The sequence below is a fragment of the Rhincodon typus genome, chromosome 11 (genome assembly GCF_021869965.1).
Source record: "Rhincodon typus isolate 14 chromosome 11, sRhiTyp1.1, whole genome shotgun sequence".
Lineage (NCBI taxonomy): Eukaryota > Metazoa > Chordata > Chondrichthyes > Orectolobiformes > Rhincodontidae > Rhincodon > Rhincodon typus.
The window spans coordinates 68,642,509-68,661,821 of NC_063342.1; the positions used below are offsets into that span (position 1 = coordinate 68,642,509).

A 19,313-nucleotide genomic window follows, 5' to 3' on the forward strand; every position below is an offset into this window, starting at 1 on the left:
TGGGTGGAATCCTATACAGCAAAAAAAGATAAGCTGTGGTTGTTTGAAGTCAGTCATCTCACCCCAAGACATTATTGCACAAGTTCCTCACGGAAGTGTTCTAGGCCCAACCACCTGCAGCTGTTTCTTTATTGACCACCTTTCCATTATGAGGTCAGAAGTGGGGACATTCATTGATTTCACAATGTTGAGCACCACTTGTGACTCCTCAGATGTGACTCCTGCGTGACTGTACAGATGCAGCAAAACCTTGGTAACATACAGGTTTGGGCCTGTATCATCCTCTTAATTGGTTAAATGTTAATGAAACTGTACTACTGCAAACTGAAGAGCTTGTGACAAAATATTTAAAACTTAAAAGATCCATTATATACTTACAAGTAGTTCCATATGTGGTCATGACAACCTCCACAGCACAGGCAAGTAGAGATCCATGAAAAGTAGCATCGTTCAACAACTTGCTACAAAGAGAGTGGAAGAGATTATCTGAAAATAGATCTTTATTTAAACAATGAATTGGTTTTCATGTTTTCTGAAGAAAATCTAAATAGATTTACCTAAAATTTTGGACAGAGAGACGTTCTTCTTCCTGCAAAATATAGCCCAGAGATTAAACAAACTAAGGCACTGAACACAGCTTTCCAAAAGCATTATTAAAGCAATTAATCCCATGGCAAAGCAGTTGAATTGAACAGTGTAGAACCAGATCTGAAGTTTGAAAGCCTTGACAGAACAGAACAAAACAAATCAACCTGCTTTAGTTGACAACATCATCCTCTCAAGGCCTTCAACCTGCCTGTTTGTTCACTACATTATACTTGGTTCTGCATCTAGGCTGTCACTCTGAATGACTTAGCAGAATGATATCACAGTAGCATGTTTCAGGTGAGATGTGCAACAGATACCTTGTTTGTCTGTTGAAGGGATGTTAGAAAGTTTATTTCAGAATTAACCATTCTTAGGGTCTTTGTTCTAAATAAGTGTTTCCCTCAAGATGAAAACAACATCTTTATTGCAAATTACAGTACATTTCTGGCACAAAATGCACAATACTAAGGTATGATGCTGCATAGATACATAACTAAGTTTAACGTAATCTAACATCTAACACAATGCTGCTATCTGTCAATTGAGCTGCGCAAGGCCCCTTGAGCAAGAGTGACCATAATACAGAATTCTTCATTAAGATGGTGAGTGGGACAGGTGATTCAGGGATTAGTATCCTGAATCTAAATAAAGGAAATTTTGATGGAATGAGGCACAAGCTGGCCACGATAAGTAACCCTTAAGTAATGTTTCCCCAGTTTAAGTGGTTAGCCTATGGCAAACATGTAAAGAGTGCATGGATGAACTGCAACAATTTTTCATTCCTGTCGAGTCTGAAATGAAAATGGGAAAGGTGGCCCAATCACATCTAACCAGGGAAATTATGGATATTATTAAATCAAAGATTGCACAAAAAAAACCCCAGCAGATCGGAGGACCGGGAGCAGTTTAGAATTCAGCAAAGGAGAACAAAGGGATTAAATAAGGACAGGGGGAAAGAGTACAAGATTAAGCTTGCAGGGAACAAACAAACAAACTGACTAAGTATGTGAACAAAAAGAGAATAGTGAAGACAAACTTTCAGTCAGAAACAGGGAAATGATAAATAATGGAGAATAAAGAGATGACAGACTAATTAATTACATACTTTGGTTCTGTATTTGCAAAGGAGGACCTAAATAAGGTCCCAAAAATGTTGGGGAAACATGGTTTTGAGGGGGAGGAACTGAAGGAAATCAGTATTTGCAGGCAAATATTAAAGTGATGGAAATAAAGGTCAATAAATCACCAGAGTATATAATCTACATTTCAGTGTACTCAAGGAAGTAGACCTATAAACAGTGGACTCATTGGTGATCACCTTTCAAGATTCTATAGATTCTGGAACAGTTCCTATGGATTGGAGGGTGGCTAAGGTAACTCCACTATTTAAAATAGGCATACAGTGAAAACGGAATTATAGATCGGTTGGCTTGACATTGGTAGTGGAGAAAATGTTAGAGACAATGAAAAAAGATCTAATAACAGAGCAATTGAAAAACAGTGACAGGATCAGACAGAGGCAGCATGGATTTACACAAGAGAAACCATATTTCTTGACAAATTCATTGGATTTTTTTTCAAGGATGTAACCAGAAGAGTTGATAAGGGGAGCCAGTGGGTCTGGTTAACCTGGGTTTTAAGATGGTTTTCTTTAAGGTCCCACATAACAGATTAGCTTAAAAAATTAAATTGCACAGGACTGGGGGTAGTATACCAACATGAATAGAAAACTGGCTGGTAGACTAAGTGGTAAGCAGTGACTAATGGAGTATTGTAGGGATCAGTGCTTGCACCCCCTAGCTATTCACAATATATACAAATTATTTCAATTAGGGAAATAGGTATAAAATCTTCAAGTTTGCAGATGACACAAAGCTGGGTGGGAATGTGAGCTGCGGGGAGGATGCAGAGATACTTCACTGCGATTGGGAAAGATTGAATGAGTGGGCAAATGCGGATAAATATGATGTTATCCACTTTAGAGGCAAATCCAGGAAGGCAGATTATCTGAATGGTGGTAAAACAGGAAAGGGACAGTGCAATGAAACCTGTGTGTCCTTGTACACGAGTCACTGAAAATAAGCATGTAAGTGCAGCAGGCGGTGAAGGCAGCAAATTTTATGTTGGCCTTCATAGCAAGAGGATTTGACTATAGCACCAGGGATGTCTTATACATCCACAATTGTACAACGCCTTGCTTGGACCACACCCGCAGTAGAGTCTGTAGTTTCAGTCTCTTTACCTGAGGAAAGATGTTCTGGCTTTCCTGCTTATCCAGCAATGGCTGTGGAATTGTGCATGCAGATGTTCCCTACTGACATTAAATAGCATAGTATGTAAGGTTAAACTCAGAGTAATAATGGCCATTTGAATGATCTAGTGGAAGGTAAACAGGGTCAATGAAGCCATATTCTGGCAAGGACATCTTGGTGAGTATAGATGCAAAGCTGAGGGGTAAAAGAAAAATGAAATGTTCTGAGGACAATTGTTAAAAAACAGCATTTACCAGACTGATTACTGGGACGGCAGAACTGATGTATGAAGACAAATTTGAACGGTTAGGACTCTATTCACTGGAGCTTAGCAGAATGAGGAGATCTAAAAGAAACGTATAAAATTCTAACATGCCTAGACAGGATAAATGTAAGAAGGGCATCTTTGATGTCTGAAGACATCAGAATCAGAGGTCGCAGTTTAAGGCTACAGGGCAGGCCATTTAGGACTGAAACGGGGAGAAAGTTTCTCACCAAGAGACAGTGGTGAGCCTGTGGAATTCTCTGCCACAGAAGAGAATTGAGGCTGCAGTGAAAAAAATTCAATATTTTCAAGAAGGTGAAGTTAGATATGGTTCATAGGGCTAAATGGATCAAAGTGTGTGGGGGACAAGCAGGTACAGGATACCGAGTTGAATGATCAGCCATGATTATGTTAAATGATGGAGCAGGCTTGAAGGGCCAAAAGGCCTACTGCTCCTAAGTTCAATGTTTCTAAAGATCTTTTTCTATTATTGATCTGATTTTCTAATGAAAAGGTATTTTGCATTGCTTTCCTGCTTATCCAGCAATGGCTGTGGAATTGTGCATGCAGATGTTCCCTCCTGACATTAAATAGCATAGTATGTAAGGTTAAACTCAGAGTAATAACGGCCATTTGAATGATCTAGTGGAAGGTAAATAGGGTCAATGAAGCCATATTCTGGCAAGGACATCTTGGTGAGTACAGATGCAAAGTTGAGGGGTAAGAAAAATGAAATGTTCTGAGGACAATTGTTAAAAAAGAGCGTTTCCTATAACTACACTATTGGTTATGTTAGTACTTGAAATAAGACAATCTTGAAATAAAACCACCATAGTACTCTATGCTTATCAAATCATTTCACTTTAAAGCTCAGCCAGATTAATTTAGAATTGAAAAAGCTACCAGATCATAGCTGAACCAGATGCCACAACTTATTGTTACATTATTTGTTCATGTATCATTGGCAAAAATCAACATTTGTTGGCATCCATAACAATGGCAGTGAGTTGCCTTCTTGAATCACTGCAGTCCATATAATATATCAACAGTTGCAATACTGTCAAAAATAAATTCATGACTTCGGACCAATCACAGCAAAGAAATGATGTGTGTAACTTTGAGGGAAATTGGCAAATGGAAACATTTCCATTTGTCTGCTGCCCATTTTCTTTAAAAAGATTCCCAGCTTCGCTCCAGTCAAGATTCCGGTCACTAGAACCACTCTTCTTTCCTCATCTTTCATTTCCTTGTTTTTAATAGCAATTGAAACTTACCGACTTCAACATAGATTCCATAACCCTATAATATAAACGTACACCAAGCTTATATCGCTGAAAGTAAAAGAAAAGGAAATGATCAGAACGAGAAATTAAAAGTATATCAGATAAATATGTATAGCATTTTGTAGACAAGCAAAAACAATCAATACCTGAGAGCCAATCTCTGCCCATCCTTCTCCAACAGCCTGAGCAAAACTTTCCCGAAACTTATGGCCTAGATTCTCCACTCTATTAATAATGCCATTAGTAGGGTTCACTGTACAATTCTAGGAAAGTATAAAGATGTTCAAATCATTATTCGTGCAATGGAAAGCAACAGCACATATAAAGGGCCTTTCAAACTGTCACTGAACTAAAGCAATGAGTTTCTGTTAGATCCCTCTGATCTATCACAGATAATGATTGAAGTAATTGGGAGAACAAAGTGCAGAAAAATAAGCATTATTTAAGGTGCAAATTCCAATAAAGAATACAAAAATTCTCCGAGCTAGAATATCTTAAATGCATAATCCCCTATGATTAAATGAGAGGATTTACATAAAATAATGATCCAAATTCTGAAGTCAACAGCAAAGCTATCACATTTGCTATTGACTTTGATGAAAGCCTCCTTGAAGATCTAGCTAGTTACATGGTGTGGATTTTATCTTTCCCACATTAATTTGCTTTTAGTGTCAGCTACACTGAACCTGTGATATCAACAGAGATAGTAAGAACTGCCGATGCTGGAGTCAGAGATAACACAGTGTGGAGCTGGAGGAACACAGCAGGGCAGGCAGCATCAGAGGAGCAGGAAAGCTGATGTTTCGTGTCGGGACCCTTCTTCAGAAATCATTTGTTTCATGGCCAGCAAACTTGTCCAGCAAGACAAAAAAGGCAAATACTCTGCCCCCACCCTCAGGTTTTAAACAACAATAACAGCATTAACAAAAATGGAAGTACACACTACTTGGGTGAGTTCTAATTAATTTCCATTTCGGTGGGGAATTATTCTTGGCAACCTCCATATTTCTGCATTTAGCTGCACATGTACAGGCAGAGATTACTGTCAGCTTCATAGCAGTAATGGCAAACACCAACAATTTGCCATCATTATAATATAATCTGGACTAATAACTACCAAGACAAATGAAAGATACCCATGATGCATTTCTTGAAAGCTATAATGTAATGTAGTTATAAAGCTATAATTGAGAGCAACATGAAATAATAATACTTTAAAAATATTAAGAAATTGTATTTAGATGCTGTACGATAACTATATTTGTGCTGTGGTTGATTCACTCGCCGAGTTGGTTCATTAGTTTGCAGACGTTTCATTACCTTGCTGGGTAACATCATCAGTGCAGCCTCCGATGAAGTGTTGTGTTTTCCCGCTTGTTATTTAAACGCTGGGGTTCGTTGGAATCGATTGCCTGATTTCCGGTTTTTCTTTGCAGTGATGTGTATATAGGGTCTAATTCTATGTGTTTATTGACAGCCTTCTTGGAGGAGAACCAGGCCTCTAGAAATTCCTGTGCTTGTCTCTGTTTGGCTTGTTCTAGGATCCTGACGTTGTCCCAAGCGAACTGGTGGTTCTCCTTGTCCGTGTGTATGGTGACAAATGAGTATTGGTTGTGTCTTTTTGTTGTTAGTTGGTGTTCATGTATTCTCATTGCCAGTTTCCTCACTGTCTGTCTGATGTAATGTGTGTCGCAGTCCTCGCATATTACGTTGGTTCTGTCCATTGTGGGTAAGGGGTCTTTGGTTCTTGTTAGCAATTGGCGAAGAGTTCATGTAGGTTTATGTGCTACTTTGATGCCCAGTGGCCGGAGGATTCTTGTAGTCAGTTCAGATACGTTCTTGATGTACGGTAACGCGACAAGTGTGTCAGGGCGTACAGTGTCTTCCTGTTGTTGTTTGTGTGACAGGCAACGTTGGACCCAGCTGTTCAGGTATCCATTGTCTCTAAATACTTGGTGGAGGTATTCTTCTTCATTTTGGTGTAGTTCTGGGTTGCTGCAGTGTGTTCTGGCTCGTTTGAACAGTGTTTTCACACAACTCTGTTTGCAGGTGTTGGGGTGGCTACTGTTGAAATTTAGGACTTGATCAGTGTATGTGGCCTTTCTGTATACTTTGGTCAGAAATTTCCCGTTGGCCCTGCGTTCTACCATCACATCACGTAGGTCAGCACAGCACAATAGCTGCAGAATAGTGCAGGTAATGATTTATGATGCCCACAAGTGGCTCCACAGATATGCACCAAAAATCCCTATACCCAGACGCAACCAACCTACAGTGGACAACAGACTTAGAACGAGCCATTAACATCAGTCAACAAAAAACCAAAACCAAGAAAAGAAGAAGAAAAACTAGCCAAACTAACCCACCAAAACAACAGAAAGATCAGACACTTGGATAAGAAATCTATCTGACAGAAAACTAAGAGACACAGAAAAGGCTGTACTAATATGTGGACTCAATTACAACCACAGATATGCTAACAAGACAGAATTCCTAGCCACACTAGAATCCAGACTGAAGATCAATGGTATCAATGAGGAAACACAACAAGCCACAAGACAGACAGTGATCCTGATACTAACCAAAAGGAACGAACTTAACTCATCAGAAAGGAAGGCCCGAGAAGGACTGAAAAAAGACAAAATAGACATCATAATCCTACCAGAGGACGAAGGGCACATGACGGTAATACTTAACAACGAGACAACCTCACCAAAGCACAGACCATACCGGCAGACACAAATACATACCGACAAGTGAAAACAGACCCGACACAGCAACTGGGAAATAAAATCTTCTACACACTAAAGAGACTCCATCAGACCCAGAAAAAAAAAATCAACAAAGCACACTACCTAAAAACGACACCTGAAGGGACAAACACCCCCTGATTCTATGGCCTCCCAAAAGTTACACAAACCGGAGGTACCCCTCACATCCATAATCTCTTTCTCCCAGGCACACCAACACACAGGTTAGCCAAGGAATTACAACAAAGACTAAAGCACCTCAACCCACTCAGCCCAGGAGTTCCTCAAAGACATAAGAAAAGACCATGTCCTTTGATATTACCGCCCTATCCACATTGATCGACATACCACTAGCAAGAGAAACACTAGCAACACTACTAAAAGAACCGGACCCGAGCAACACCATCTCCACAGACAACATGCTGAAATTACTGGACCTACGCCTCACGACCCACTTTACCTTTAAATGGCCAGATCTATCAACAAATCAATGGGATATCTATGGGGTCATCCACCTCTGGACTAACAGCACTAGCAGTGATGCAGAGGCTCGAAATCACGGCCCCTCCGCAGATCCAACCCAAACTATGAATCTGATACATGGATGACACTTTCATCATCGTCAAATGGACTAAACTAGAAGAAATACACCAACTTACAAACAATATTTTCACCGACATCAAATGATTCAGAGTAGAAAAGTTCACATTCCTGAACATGATGGTAGATCGCACAGCCAACGGGGAATTTCTGACCAAAGTATACAGAAAGGCCACTCACACAGATCAAGTCCTAAATTTCAACAGTAACCACCCCAACATCTACAGAGTTGCGTAAATACACTGTTCAAACGAGCTGCAACACACTGCAGCAACTCAGAACTATGCCAAAATAAAGAAGAATACCTCCACCAAGTAAGCAGAGACCACAGATACCTGAACAGCTGGGTCCAACATTGCCTGTCACACAAACAACAACAGGAAGATACAGTATACCCCGACACACTTGTCACGTTACCGTACATTAAGAACGCATTTGAACTGATTACAAGACTCCTACGGCCACTGGGCATCAGAATAGCACACAAACCTACATCAACCCTATGCCAATTGCTAACAAGAACCAAAGACCCCTTACCCACAATGGACAGAACCAACGTAACATGCAAGATTCCACGCAAGGACTGTGACAATCATTACCTCGCACAGGCAGGAAGTAAACTGGCTACAAGAATACACGAACACCAACTAGCAACAAAAAGACATGACCAGTACTCACTCATCTCCATTCACATGGATAAGGAGAACCACCAGTTCGACTGGGACAACGTCAGGATCCTAGGACAGGCCAAACAGAGACAAGCACAGGGATTTCTAGAGGCCTGGTTCTCCACCAAGGAGGCCATCAATAAACACTTAGAATTAGACCCTATATACACAACACTGCAAAGAAAAACCGGAAAATCAGGTAATCAACTTCAACAGACCTCAGCATTTAAATAACAAGCGGGAAAACACAACAACACTTCATTGGAGAAAGCACTGATGAGGTTACCCAGCAGGGTAATGTAACATCTGCAAACCAATGAAACAGCTCGGCAAGCAAACCAACCACTGCACCCACAATCCGAGCTACAAATCTGTTCAAGAACCTTATCTATATTTGTAACCACCTCAGTTGTACAAGTAGATTCTGAAAGAAGCCAATATGTCATACTCCCAGATTATCAGCTTAAATTTCAATTTGTAATAAAATTTAGCTATAAAATTTTCACCTTGGAGGATAATTTTTCAAAGACACACGATGCACATGTCTTATAGGTCCAGCACGTATTTAATGACTAAACAGCAAAAACTGCCAATTTATGTTTTTCTTTTTTGACGCAAGATGAACACAAAAAAGTATATCATCCAGCAACCCTTCACACTAAGTAAATTTATTCTGTGTTTTCAATTAGGTTACAAAAGTGATTCAAACATTTGACACCCAATGCACAGTTTTCAGTTTATGAATTTCCATAGATATATGCAGCCTACAGAAATAACAGCATAACATACAGCAATGTCAAAACTCCTCTTGACAATTTCGGGTATCATTAGCAGTTGCAACCTTTCTTTTCATTAAAACAATCTAACTTTCCCCAAGGTCTATTAACCTCACTACAAAATCCACTTACGTTAAAGTATGCTTTAAGTGTATTTGAAGGTGTGTCATCAGCTGTATTTAAAATCATCTGTAACTGCTGGATGGTGTTCATTGCCGTCCTGCATGGGAAAGCAACAGATGCATAAAGCAAAAATTAAGGAACAATATCTGACACATACTCAAATCACATTGACACCATAAAACAAACAATTCTACATATTTAATGACATCTTAGAATTTGTTCATCTCAAATTTTCTAAGACATATTGTCATAGCCGATTTCTTCCACAGCTATCTAATTACACAAAAATATAATTTACCACAGCAACTGTTTGATGAAAGACATTACATAAACATTAAATAGAAAGAAGAGAGTGTACAACAGAAACATTAAAGTGGTAAACATCATAAAAAAAAACTTGATTTATTTTAAAACATAGTGAGCTATTTATGTCAAATTAAGAAATAATGTCTTAAGCTCATTTTAACAACAATCATGACACTGCACAAATTACTTTTTATTTTTGCAGTGAGGGTGCCTTTCCTTTCTTCAGAAAATGGCAGTAGAGAGAACACAACTATAACAGCAAGTCACAAAATAATACATGTACTTAAGACTCTTCAACAGAATGGCGGATTTGGGCTGAAGTTTGATATGTGGAGAATGCTACAGCGGAAAAATAACGAAGACGTAATATGATTTTTCTTTCCTATAATGCATTAGCAATGCCTAGGAGAGAAGCTTTCTTAGTCAAAATAAAGAATCTGCATGAATAACAATGTATTGCCTCCTTGGTTGCCAAACTCAAACACTGTTTGCAGTAACAGCCTTTCTTGTGTACATGTAGCCCATGAAATAAACATAACTTTTTCAACTCCATCATCGCACTCTTACCTACTGATCCTCACCTGTGGTAAATGCACACGACACAATTGATCCAAAATATGTTTGAAATTGACAATACCCACAAAATGATTGTTGTCTACACAACATTCTCAATTCATTCACATAATGGAACTGGTTTCTCAATTCTGATCGATAGCAATTGTTTATTACAAATTAAGCTGCAAACCCATCTTAAAAAAATGCTTGGGATGAGATCAAACAATTCAATCATACCAAATTAGGTATGATTTGATCACTAGTAACTGGGGTTTACAGCCTCTTGTGCTATCAGGGAAACAAGGTTTGTACATGAGAAATAGAACTCATACATATCAAAGAGTTCAATCTGTTGTGTACTGAGATTAAACCTTACCAAAGGAAGGGAGTCCCCTTCAAGTGGCAGATGCGGGTACAATTACAACATTTAAAAGGCACCTGGACATGAGTATATGAATAGGAAGGGTTTAGAGGGATATGGGCCAAATGCTGGGAAATGGGACTAGATTTATATAGGATATCTGGTCAGCATGGATGGGTTGGACCAAATGGTCTGTTTCCATGCTGTATACCTCTATGACTCTATGAATATTAAGTGAAAAGACAAGCACCCCGAAGGAGAAATTTGATCACTTATTTGCATAAGAAAATCATAGAAAGGAATGTAGAGGCATTTTCATGACAGACATTCCAGATGTAAAGAGGAACTAGGACCAGCCTGATACATTTGACATGTCAGTCCTAAACCTTATCCTCAAACAGAGCTTTTGTCAGAACGGAGGGGCAGGAAGAGATGAGAATGAAAGCCAACACAAAGAGAGATATTTAAGTGGCAAGTAATACAAACTACAAAAGCTTACATTTTCATTTCTGACTGAGCCCTAATTCAATGCACATTCATAACTTAAGGTGTTTATTGTGAAAAATAGCTGGCACATTTTAGTCAGCATGTTGACATAAAAATGAGCATAAAGTCTGTACCTGACAGGAGTCTGGGGAGGAATAACTGTGTGACTATCTTCAGTCTGACATTTCTTTGGTGTTCTCTCAAGTTCACATCTTTAAAGAAAATATATTCATTATCAAAGAATCACAAAGTGTGTCAAGATATAGGACAGAAACAGCACATTGAGGCCATTTTTCTCCACCATTCAATGAGATCATGACTGATCTGGCAATCCACAACTCCACTTCCCTGCCTTTTCCCCTATTGAACCTTTTGATCTTCTTACTAATTAAAAATCTCAGCCTTGAATATACTTAACAACACAGCCTTTGTGGTCCTCTGTGGTAAAGAGTTCCACAGATTCATAACCCTCAGAGGAAAATCCTTCTCATCCGTCCTTTATTGGTGACGTCCTATTCTAAGGTTACGTCACTGATTCTAAACTCTCCCATTGTGGGAAACAACCTTTCCACATCTGCGCTGTTAAGTCCCCTAAGAATCTTTTTAAATAACTTTTATATTTAAGTGTTTTTTAAACTGTAAAGAGATAAAATAGCATTATCCAATGCCACTCCAATATTAATTGAATGCAAATTACTCAAAATAACCATTTTAGATGATTCTTACATTATGGAACCAATAATAATGGTCTATATTTCTGCCAGACATATAGACTGCATTTTAAGGAAGATATATCGCTGAAACTAAGCCCAAACAAATTTCAATAATAAGACGTTTAATGTGATTTATCTGAATATCTCAATTTATCAGGAATTAGACATTATTTATTTCTAAATTTGGTAATACTTTTTTTTAAATTGTTCAAATTTACTAAAATTCTGCTCCAGTACTTTTTTTTTTAAAATTTCCTTTCTGAAATTCCCAACTGTGCACCAAATTTGATCAAAACTTTATCTTGGTTTGATGACTGAAACACAAGTCTCCTTATCCTTTCCGGAAGTATCTAATTCACCATAGAAAAAGTGGGTTAAGTCTGCAATTTTTTCAGCAATGGAAAAGGCTTAAAGAAAAAGTTTGGCTTAGACTAATGAGTTGGGATCATGCTGGCAGCACACTGAATGATTGGACTACTAGTGCAATTAAATAGTAGGGCATGGGTACACTGTCACTGATCCTTCAATAGTGTCTATTTAATATTTGCCTTCAATGAACTAAGCACTTTCTTGAAAAGAAGCTTGCTAACTAAAAACAAAATAACCCTCAATGAGCTATCCTGACGCTTTATCAATCATTGCTGAGCAAGGCAGTAGAAATGTAAGACAGGAGCAAGTTTCTTCGTCAACAGCAAAATACAGCATAGGTCTTTTTTCCAGATGAGCGTATTACCTTTGATTTGGATCTATTTGCAGAGTTTTATCTTGCTCAAGGAACAATCTTCCATCAAAATCTTTGTTCTTATGGTAAAGCTCTTCATATTGTCTTGAAAGTGACTCCATCTGTACAGATGTCACATCAGTAGAAAAAAATCCACAAAGAATATGATACCTAGCATTAGTGCAGCTCATGTTTAGAAATGCTTCAAGTGCTTTCCAAGCTCAGTACAATTAAGAGACTGATCTGACCACATAGCGCTTTATATTTTTTCCTGGATATGGTGATCTTGTCAAGATTTATTATTGCCTATCTCTAGTTGCCTTGAAGAGATAGTGGTTGGAGTTCTGCTTGAACCACTCCTTTGCAAAATTATGGAGAGAAATTTAACCATCTTAACCAAGTGAAGAAGAAACAATTATATAGCTCCATGGTGTATGACTTGTAACATTAATGTTGAGGCAACAGTATTGTCACAATGTTACTGCTCAACCTTCCTAGTGATAAAAGTTGCAGTGAGGAAAGATGTTATTCAAGAAACACTTAAAGATGTTGCATGACTTAACACAAACAATCAATGATGAAACAGAGGGGTATTGAAACAGATGGTAGAGGTAATGAATCAAGAAAACTACTCTAAGTATTCTTGTAATTACACCCATTCAGGTGAATAAGGGATATTCAAACATATTCATGACTTCAGCAGTCTCTAACCTGCTCTCGTAGCTACAATGGTGTTGATATTTTGGTCTAGTTAAGACAATGATCAATGTGACTACTCAGCCCTTCAACACCCATTCCTCAACAAAAGATGTCTATGGCGATGCTCTTGAAAGTTAGAGAAAGATGTTTAAGTTCATTTTACTAAATAGCACAAGCTACTTGCCAATTGCGAGACAATGGCTAGATAATAAAGTGCATTTCTCTCTCTCACCAGTAGGAGATTGGATCAAACAATCAAACTGCCTGCTTTCTTTCAACTGATGAATGCAAGTTGTTTTTTTTAAATACAAAAAAGGTCTTGTCATTGAGCAAAATTGCTGAAACACTCCCCGAAGCCAGTTCTGGGGATGGGTCACTGGACCAGAAACGTTAACTCTGTTTTCTCCTTCACGGATGCTGCCGGACCTGCTGAGCTTTTCCAGCAACTTTGTTTTTGTTCCCAAAGCCACCTATTGGCCAAAGCTTGCAACCACTTGGCGTTTTACCAGCAGAGTTAAGATGTTAAGTCCTGACGCAAAGCATGTCCAAAAATCTTAAATCAAAGTTTGGTTCGTGAACATGATTGCTGACATAAAGATGTTCTTACGAAACATTTTTTTTCTCGTCATAACGTTTGTAAACATATTAGTTTGCATGACAAAATGTATAGTTCTCGTTAACAAGTATAATTACACATCATCTTGTTTACCTCAGGAAACCCACTAGAAAAGGGTATTTTAAGGTTATCCAAGAAAGGAAGAAAGCTCTTCAAATAGATGTTCTTTACCTAAACAAATGAAACACAAGGTTCACAGTCATCACATGCAAAAATGTGGTCATAAACATTAACTTAGTTAGTTTTAACATGTTAAATCATATTTCTTACAGGAAAATAAATGACTCTACTTTCATGATCCGAGAAGTACACCAGGACTGTGACCTCAGTTAAGTTATTTGGTTTCTACTGCCCTCTCCAGGTAATGACATCCAAAATAAATCCTGATACTGCATGATATACCATCAAAAAATGGAAGTGCTTTGTGGGCGTTCTGTACTAAAGGATTAATTGAGCAAGCAAAAATAGTTTTCTGTCATAGCTTCCGAATACAAGCATCTGCAGTTCCCCTTATTTTTTGAACTGATAACACAAAGTTGGTTAAGGAAGTGAAGTAACAAATTATATGGTGCATTCTACCCTATGACTCAAAGACTAGTCAGTCCATTTTAACATGCAAGGACAAACCTTTCTTCTAAAAAAAGGTAATTCTATATTGAGCTTCCAAAGAATACTGGGTTACAGTCATACAGCATGGAAACAGACCCTTTGGCCCAACCAATCCACGCCAACCACATTCCCAAACTAATCCAGAACCACCTGTCTGCCCTTGGCCCATATCCCTCCAAACCTCTCCTATTCAAAAATGTATCCAAATTTCTTTTAAATGTTACAACTGCACCTGCATCAGAGAAACCTCACTAGAAAAGTGGCTGACATAATACAATGAGGCACCATCAAGACACAACTTTCTGGCCAGACTTTCTCCATGACTTAACTTGGCCACCAGAGGGTGCGCCAACCCACAAATCAGGGCCTGGCAGTGGATGGGCACTCAAAGTTTTAGATAAAAGGCCACTTGAATCAATTAATTTTACATTAAATTTAAGAAGTGAAAATCAATAAAGAAGGCAAGGAATTAGAGATCAGATCATCAAATGGATAGATTTTATTTAACTAAACCAATTTGAATGAGAATAGAGGCAAATGAGGAAAAATTATGGTCAGCTCAAGTTGGTATTCGCTATAATCCCACTTCTAAATTGTTTGTCTTCAATGTGTCCCTCACAAAAAAAATGTATTGTTATCAGAACAAAGGAACAGGAAAAAGGGGCGGAAAAATGTGATTCTACTCAAACTTTTTCACAGAAGCTTTAGAAGCATCAACATTAGTAAGAGACAATTGTTTGCAAGTCTTGATGGGGCTGCCAGCATTCAAATGTGAGAGAATTTTGTATGAAAAGAACAAACATGACCTGTATTTAATATGGATTGGCATTATTTATTCTCAATATATAAAATCATGCTAAATTAATTTTTAAAAATATAGAGTAAAACTTGAGATTGGAGTAGAGGTTCAAAAAAAAATTTACATCTGCACACTAGTCAAGACAGGAATGCCTAGCAAAAATACTTTTTAAAAAGGACCAGATATAAATTTTAAAATTATCCATTGCCATAAGCATGTGACTTATACTGAATTTAAATTATGTTTTTAAAACTTCAGTTTTTCAATACTTTAACAAATTCATGTATTTTAACACTTTTATTTCATCATTGAAAAAATAAAATTTACAAATTAATATTCATGAATTTATAATTGGGAACTGTTTAAGAAGATCTAATCAAATTCTTGATCAATAAGCCTATATGGCTTGCTTGCTATGGGGAGAGTGAAAAGGCCCAGGTTGTTTGACTATTTAGAAGTTGAGAGACATTCAGATCTGTAAACAATAGGAAGAACGTCTGTGTTGACACTTGTGTCTCACAGACAGGTATGATAAATACTAGGTACTTTTTATACACTCGTGACTGTGTGGCCAAATTCCACCCCAACTCCATTTACAACTTTACTGACAACATCACCATTGTAGGCCAGATCTCAAACAACAACGAGACAGAATAGAGGAAAGAGATCGAGTGCTTAGCGGCATGGTGTAAAGATAACTATATCTCTATTAACGTCAGCAAAACAAAGGAGCTGGTCATCAACTTCAGGAAGCGGAATGGAGGCAATGGTGTCTGCAATGGTGCTGTGGTGGAGATGGTACAGTATCAAGTTCTTGCGAGTGATCACCAACAATCTGTCCTGGTCCATCCACATCAAGGCAATGGTCAAGAAGGCACAACAACGTCTCTACTTCCTCAGAAGGCTAAGGAAATTCAGCATGTCCACAAGGACTCTTACCAATTTTTGTAGACGCACCATAGAAAGCATCCTATCTGGTTGTATCACAGCATGGTTTGGCAACTGCTCTTCCCAAGACTGCAAGAAACTATAGAGAGTCATGAATACAGCCAGTTCATCATGCAAACCAGCCTTCCATCCACTGACTCCAAACAAAGGGGCCTAGGGGTACAGTAGTACAGTTCCTTAAAAATGGAGTTGAAGGTTTGGCACGCTTGCATTTATTGGTCAGTGAATGGAGCATAGGAGTGGGGATGTCATGTTGCAGCTGTACAGGACATTGGTGAGGCCACTCTTAGAATACTGCATTCAATTCTGTTCTCTCTGCTATAGGAAAGATATTGCTAAACTTGAAAGGGTGCAGAAAAGGGTTACAGAGTTTGAACTATAGGGAGAGGCTGAAAAGGCTGGAGCTTATTTTCCTGGAGCGTCCGGCGGCTGAGGAGTGACCTTACAGAAGTTTATAAAATCATGAGGGGCATAGATAGGGTGAATAGCCATTTTTTCCCCCCCAGGGTAGGGGAGTTGAAAACTAGACGGCACAGGTTTAAGGTGACAGGGGAAAGATTTAAAAGGGACTTGACAGTCAGCTTTTTCACGCAGAAGGTGGTATGTGTACAGAATGAGCTGCCTGAGGAAGTAGTGGTAGTGGGTATAATCACAACATTGAAAAGGCATCTGGATGGGTACATGAATAGGAAGGGTTTCGAGGAATATGGGCCAAATGAGACCAGATCAGTTTAGGATATTTGGTCAGCAAGGACAAGTTGGACCCAAGAGTCTGTCTCCGTGCTGTCCAAGTCTGACTCCTTGTTGTCATACTCGGTTAAGTGCTGCCTTCACGTCCAGTGCTGTCAGTCTCACCTCACCTCTGGAATTCAGCCCTTTTGTCCATGTTTCAACCAAGGCTGTAATGAAATCAGGAGCTGAGTGGCCCTGGTAAAACCCAAACTGGGCATCAGTGAGCAGGTTATTGCTGAGTAGGTGCTGCTTGATAGCACTGTTGATGACACCTTCGATGAATTCACTAACAATCGAGAGTAGACTGATGTTGCTGTTTTTGCCAATTGGTTTATTGGCATATAACATGTGGGTTACGAAGTATTCTTCGGTTATGGAATAAATTTAGAACTCTACCATTCCATTTTGCACATCTTTTGATTTTTTTATTCTAAATCCAATTTTTATAATTTTGAACTTGCCTCTTCCACACTGCACTCATTTTCCTCACAAAGAATTTCCATAATTCTGGGGTCTACTTCAGCTGAGTTGGCTGTTTGTGTGGTTCTGATCTGACTTCGTCTAGACGATCGTGGCAGGCCACTGGAAATTATACTGTTTGCAGCAGCTCCTGTAAGAAAAGTAGTTTCGTAAATTACACAAAACTACTAGTACATTATGAGCAGAGCTTTCCTGTACAACTTATTTCTAGCATTTACCTACTATCTTACATAGACAAATGAACGGCGACACGTAAAACATGCAAGAAAATAAGTACTGGAATCAAGTCACCAAGATATGCAAGATATTTTTACATATATTGTGTCTAATCAGTATGTTTACTTAACATGATGATACAAAATGAAGAACATGCTATAGTGCCCTATATCATACAGTCATCCCTCAACTCAAATCACAGTGCTTCAACTGTTTTGCTAGCATTTCATTGTAAATCATCACAGCTCTCCTAACAAAACTGAATTGAGCTTATTGTCTTCTGGTCTGAAGAAGTTTTCTCTTGATCTTGTGGAACTCATTGGCGCGGAAGGACATAGGAGGCCAAGTCACTGATTGTACGTAAGACAGGTAGATAGGTTAGTAAGGGGATCAAGGGTTACAGGAGCAGAATGGGGTTACCAAACTTATCACCCATGATCGAATAGTGAAGCAGCCTTAATGGGCCAAATAACCTAATTTTGCTCCTATATATCTTATGGTGCTGTAACTCTTTCCATAATCAAAAAATAAAGGATTCTCTTATAGAAAGAAAGTGCGAAGTTTCTCACTACCCAAGCAATAAATGGGAGAACCAGAAGGAAACACGACATGAAATAACGCTACGTTTGCTTGGTGGAGCACCGCATGCACATGTACAAAAATCAGACCAGACTTGTTCAGGGCTTTATAGCAGCTATCGGGGCGACCATTAAAGCAATTTAAAGTAGGACCCTGCCAGAAAGTGGGCGACAACACGCATTCACTATCTATTCCTCAGTTTAAAGTGGCACAAGAGTATTAGAGACAAACAAATATATCCATGTCAGATGGACATTTAATTGGGGTGGGCCATCAGTCATTTTAAAAAAACACAAATGTAAGTATGCAAACCTGCAAACAGACATTCTGCTAAAAGAATAAATCTCTCTCTCTATGTGGTCAGTCCTAAGCTTTTCCCAACATTTTGCCTTTATCTCAGATTTTCAACATGCGCAGTGTTTCCTTTTTACTTAATGGTCAATTTTTACAGCAACTATTGTATTGGTCATCTTTCATTTAGGTATCTATCTTTTTAAATTTCCAAGAAGATAACTTCATTTTAAAAAAAGTCAACACTAACTCTTTTTCCAAATGGTTAAATCACTCAAATTTGATTGGGAACACAGTGGGCTTTAGCTTTACTGGTTACGTATTGTAAAAGGTCTGTAGTCTGTAGACTTGTAGTCGGGTAACAGGAGGTCTGGCAGCATTGATTTATTTCATAGTCTGGTGTCTGAGAGAAGGGGAAACATCTCAAGTTTGGTCAAAGATATAGAATACAAGGGGGCTGACTCACTTGTACTTTCATTATTGCTCAGCAGTGAACAGAAGGCACAGCAATTCCAAGTTTGGAAGCATTGCCTTAAATCTCTTGATTACTGCAAATAATAAATTTAGCATCAATAACTGATTCTTGAAAGTGATGGCATCCCTGGATTACAGGGTACCACTAATTAGAATGTATTTGACTACCAAAAAAAGTAGTGATAATCAAATAGTAATTAAGGCAGTTTCGTTTACATACCTCAGCTGAGACTTCATAGCTTTCTCAATTTTAAACTTACAATTAAAATGGTAATTGCAGCTTTTGCAATTGCAGAAGTCAAACAGGCCTAAAGAGATCTTGTGGCTCAGTTGATTTGTGTCCATTTCTCTGAGCCAAAAGCTGTGATTTTAGTTGGACTCCAGTATTTGAAGACTGCAGAAGGTTTGTTCAGTGTGGTCAAA

The 19,313-nt window shown here is 38.5% G+C and overlaps 1 protein-coding gene across 1 annotated transcript in view; it reads right to left on the minus strand.

Moving 5' to 3' along the window:
- Positions 1 to 277: 277 nt before the first annotated feature.
- LOC109937908 (retinoblastoma 1) overlaps positions 278 to 19,313 on the minus strand; it is a 78,109-nt gene continuing 59,073 nt past the window's right edge. The window contains exons 8-16 of the mRNA XM_048602533.1: positions 17,312 to 17,460; positions 13,856 to 13,933; positions 12,460 to 12,569; positions 11,148 to 11,225; positions 9,315 to 9,402; positions 4,535 to 4,651; positions 4,380 to 4,436; positions 558 to 589; positions 278 to 461 (exon numbers count right to left, since the gene is read on the minus strand). Coding sequence (XP_048458490.1) covers positions 278 to 461; positions 558 to 589; positions 4,380 to 4,436; positions 4,535 to 4,651; positions 9,315 to 9,402; positions 11,148 to 11,225; positions 12,460 to 12,569; positions 13,856 to 13,933; positions 17,312 to 17,460 — 893 coding nt within the window. The remainder of the gene's footprint in view (positions 462 to 557; positions 590 to 4,379; positions 4,437 to 4,534; positions 4,652 to 9,314; positions 9,403 to 11,147; positions 11,226 to 12,459; positions 12,570 to 13,855; positions 13,934 to 17,311; positions 17,461 to 19,313) is intronic.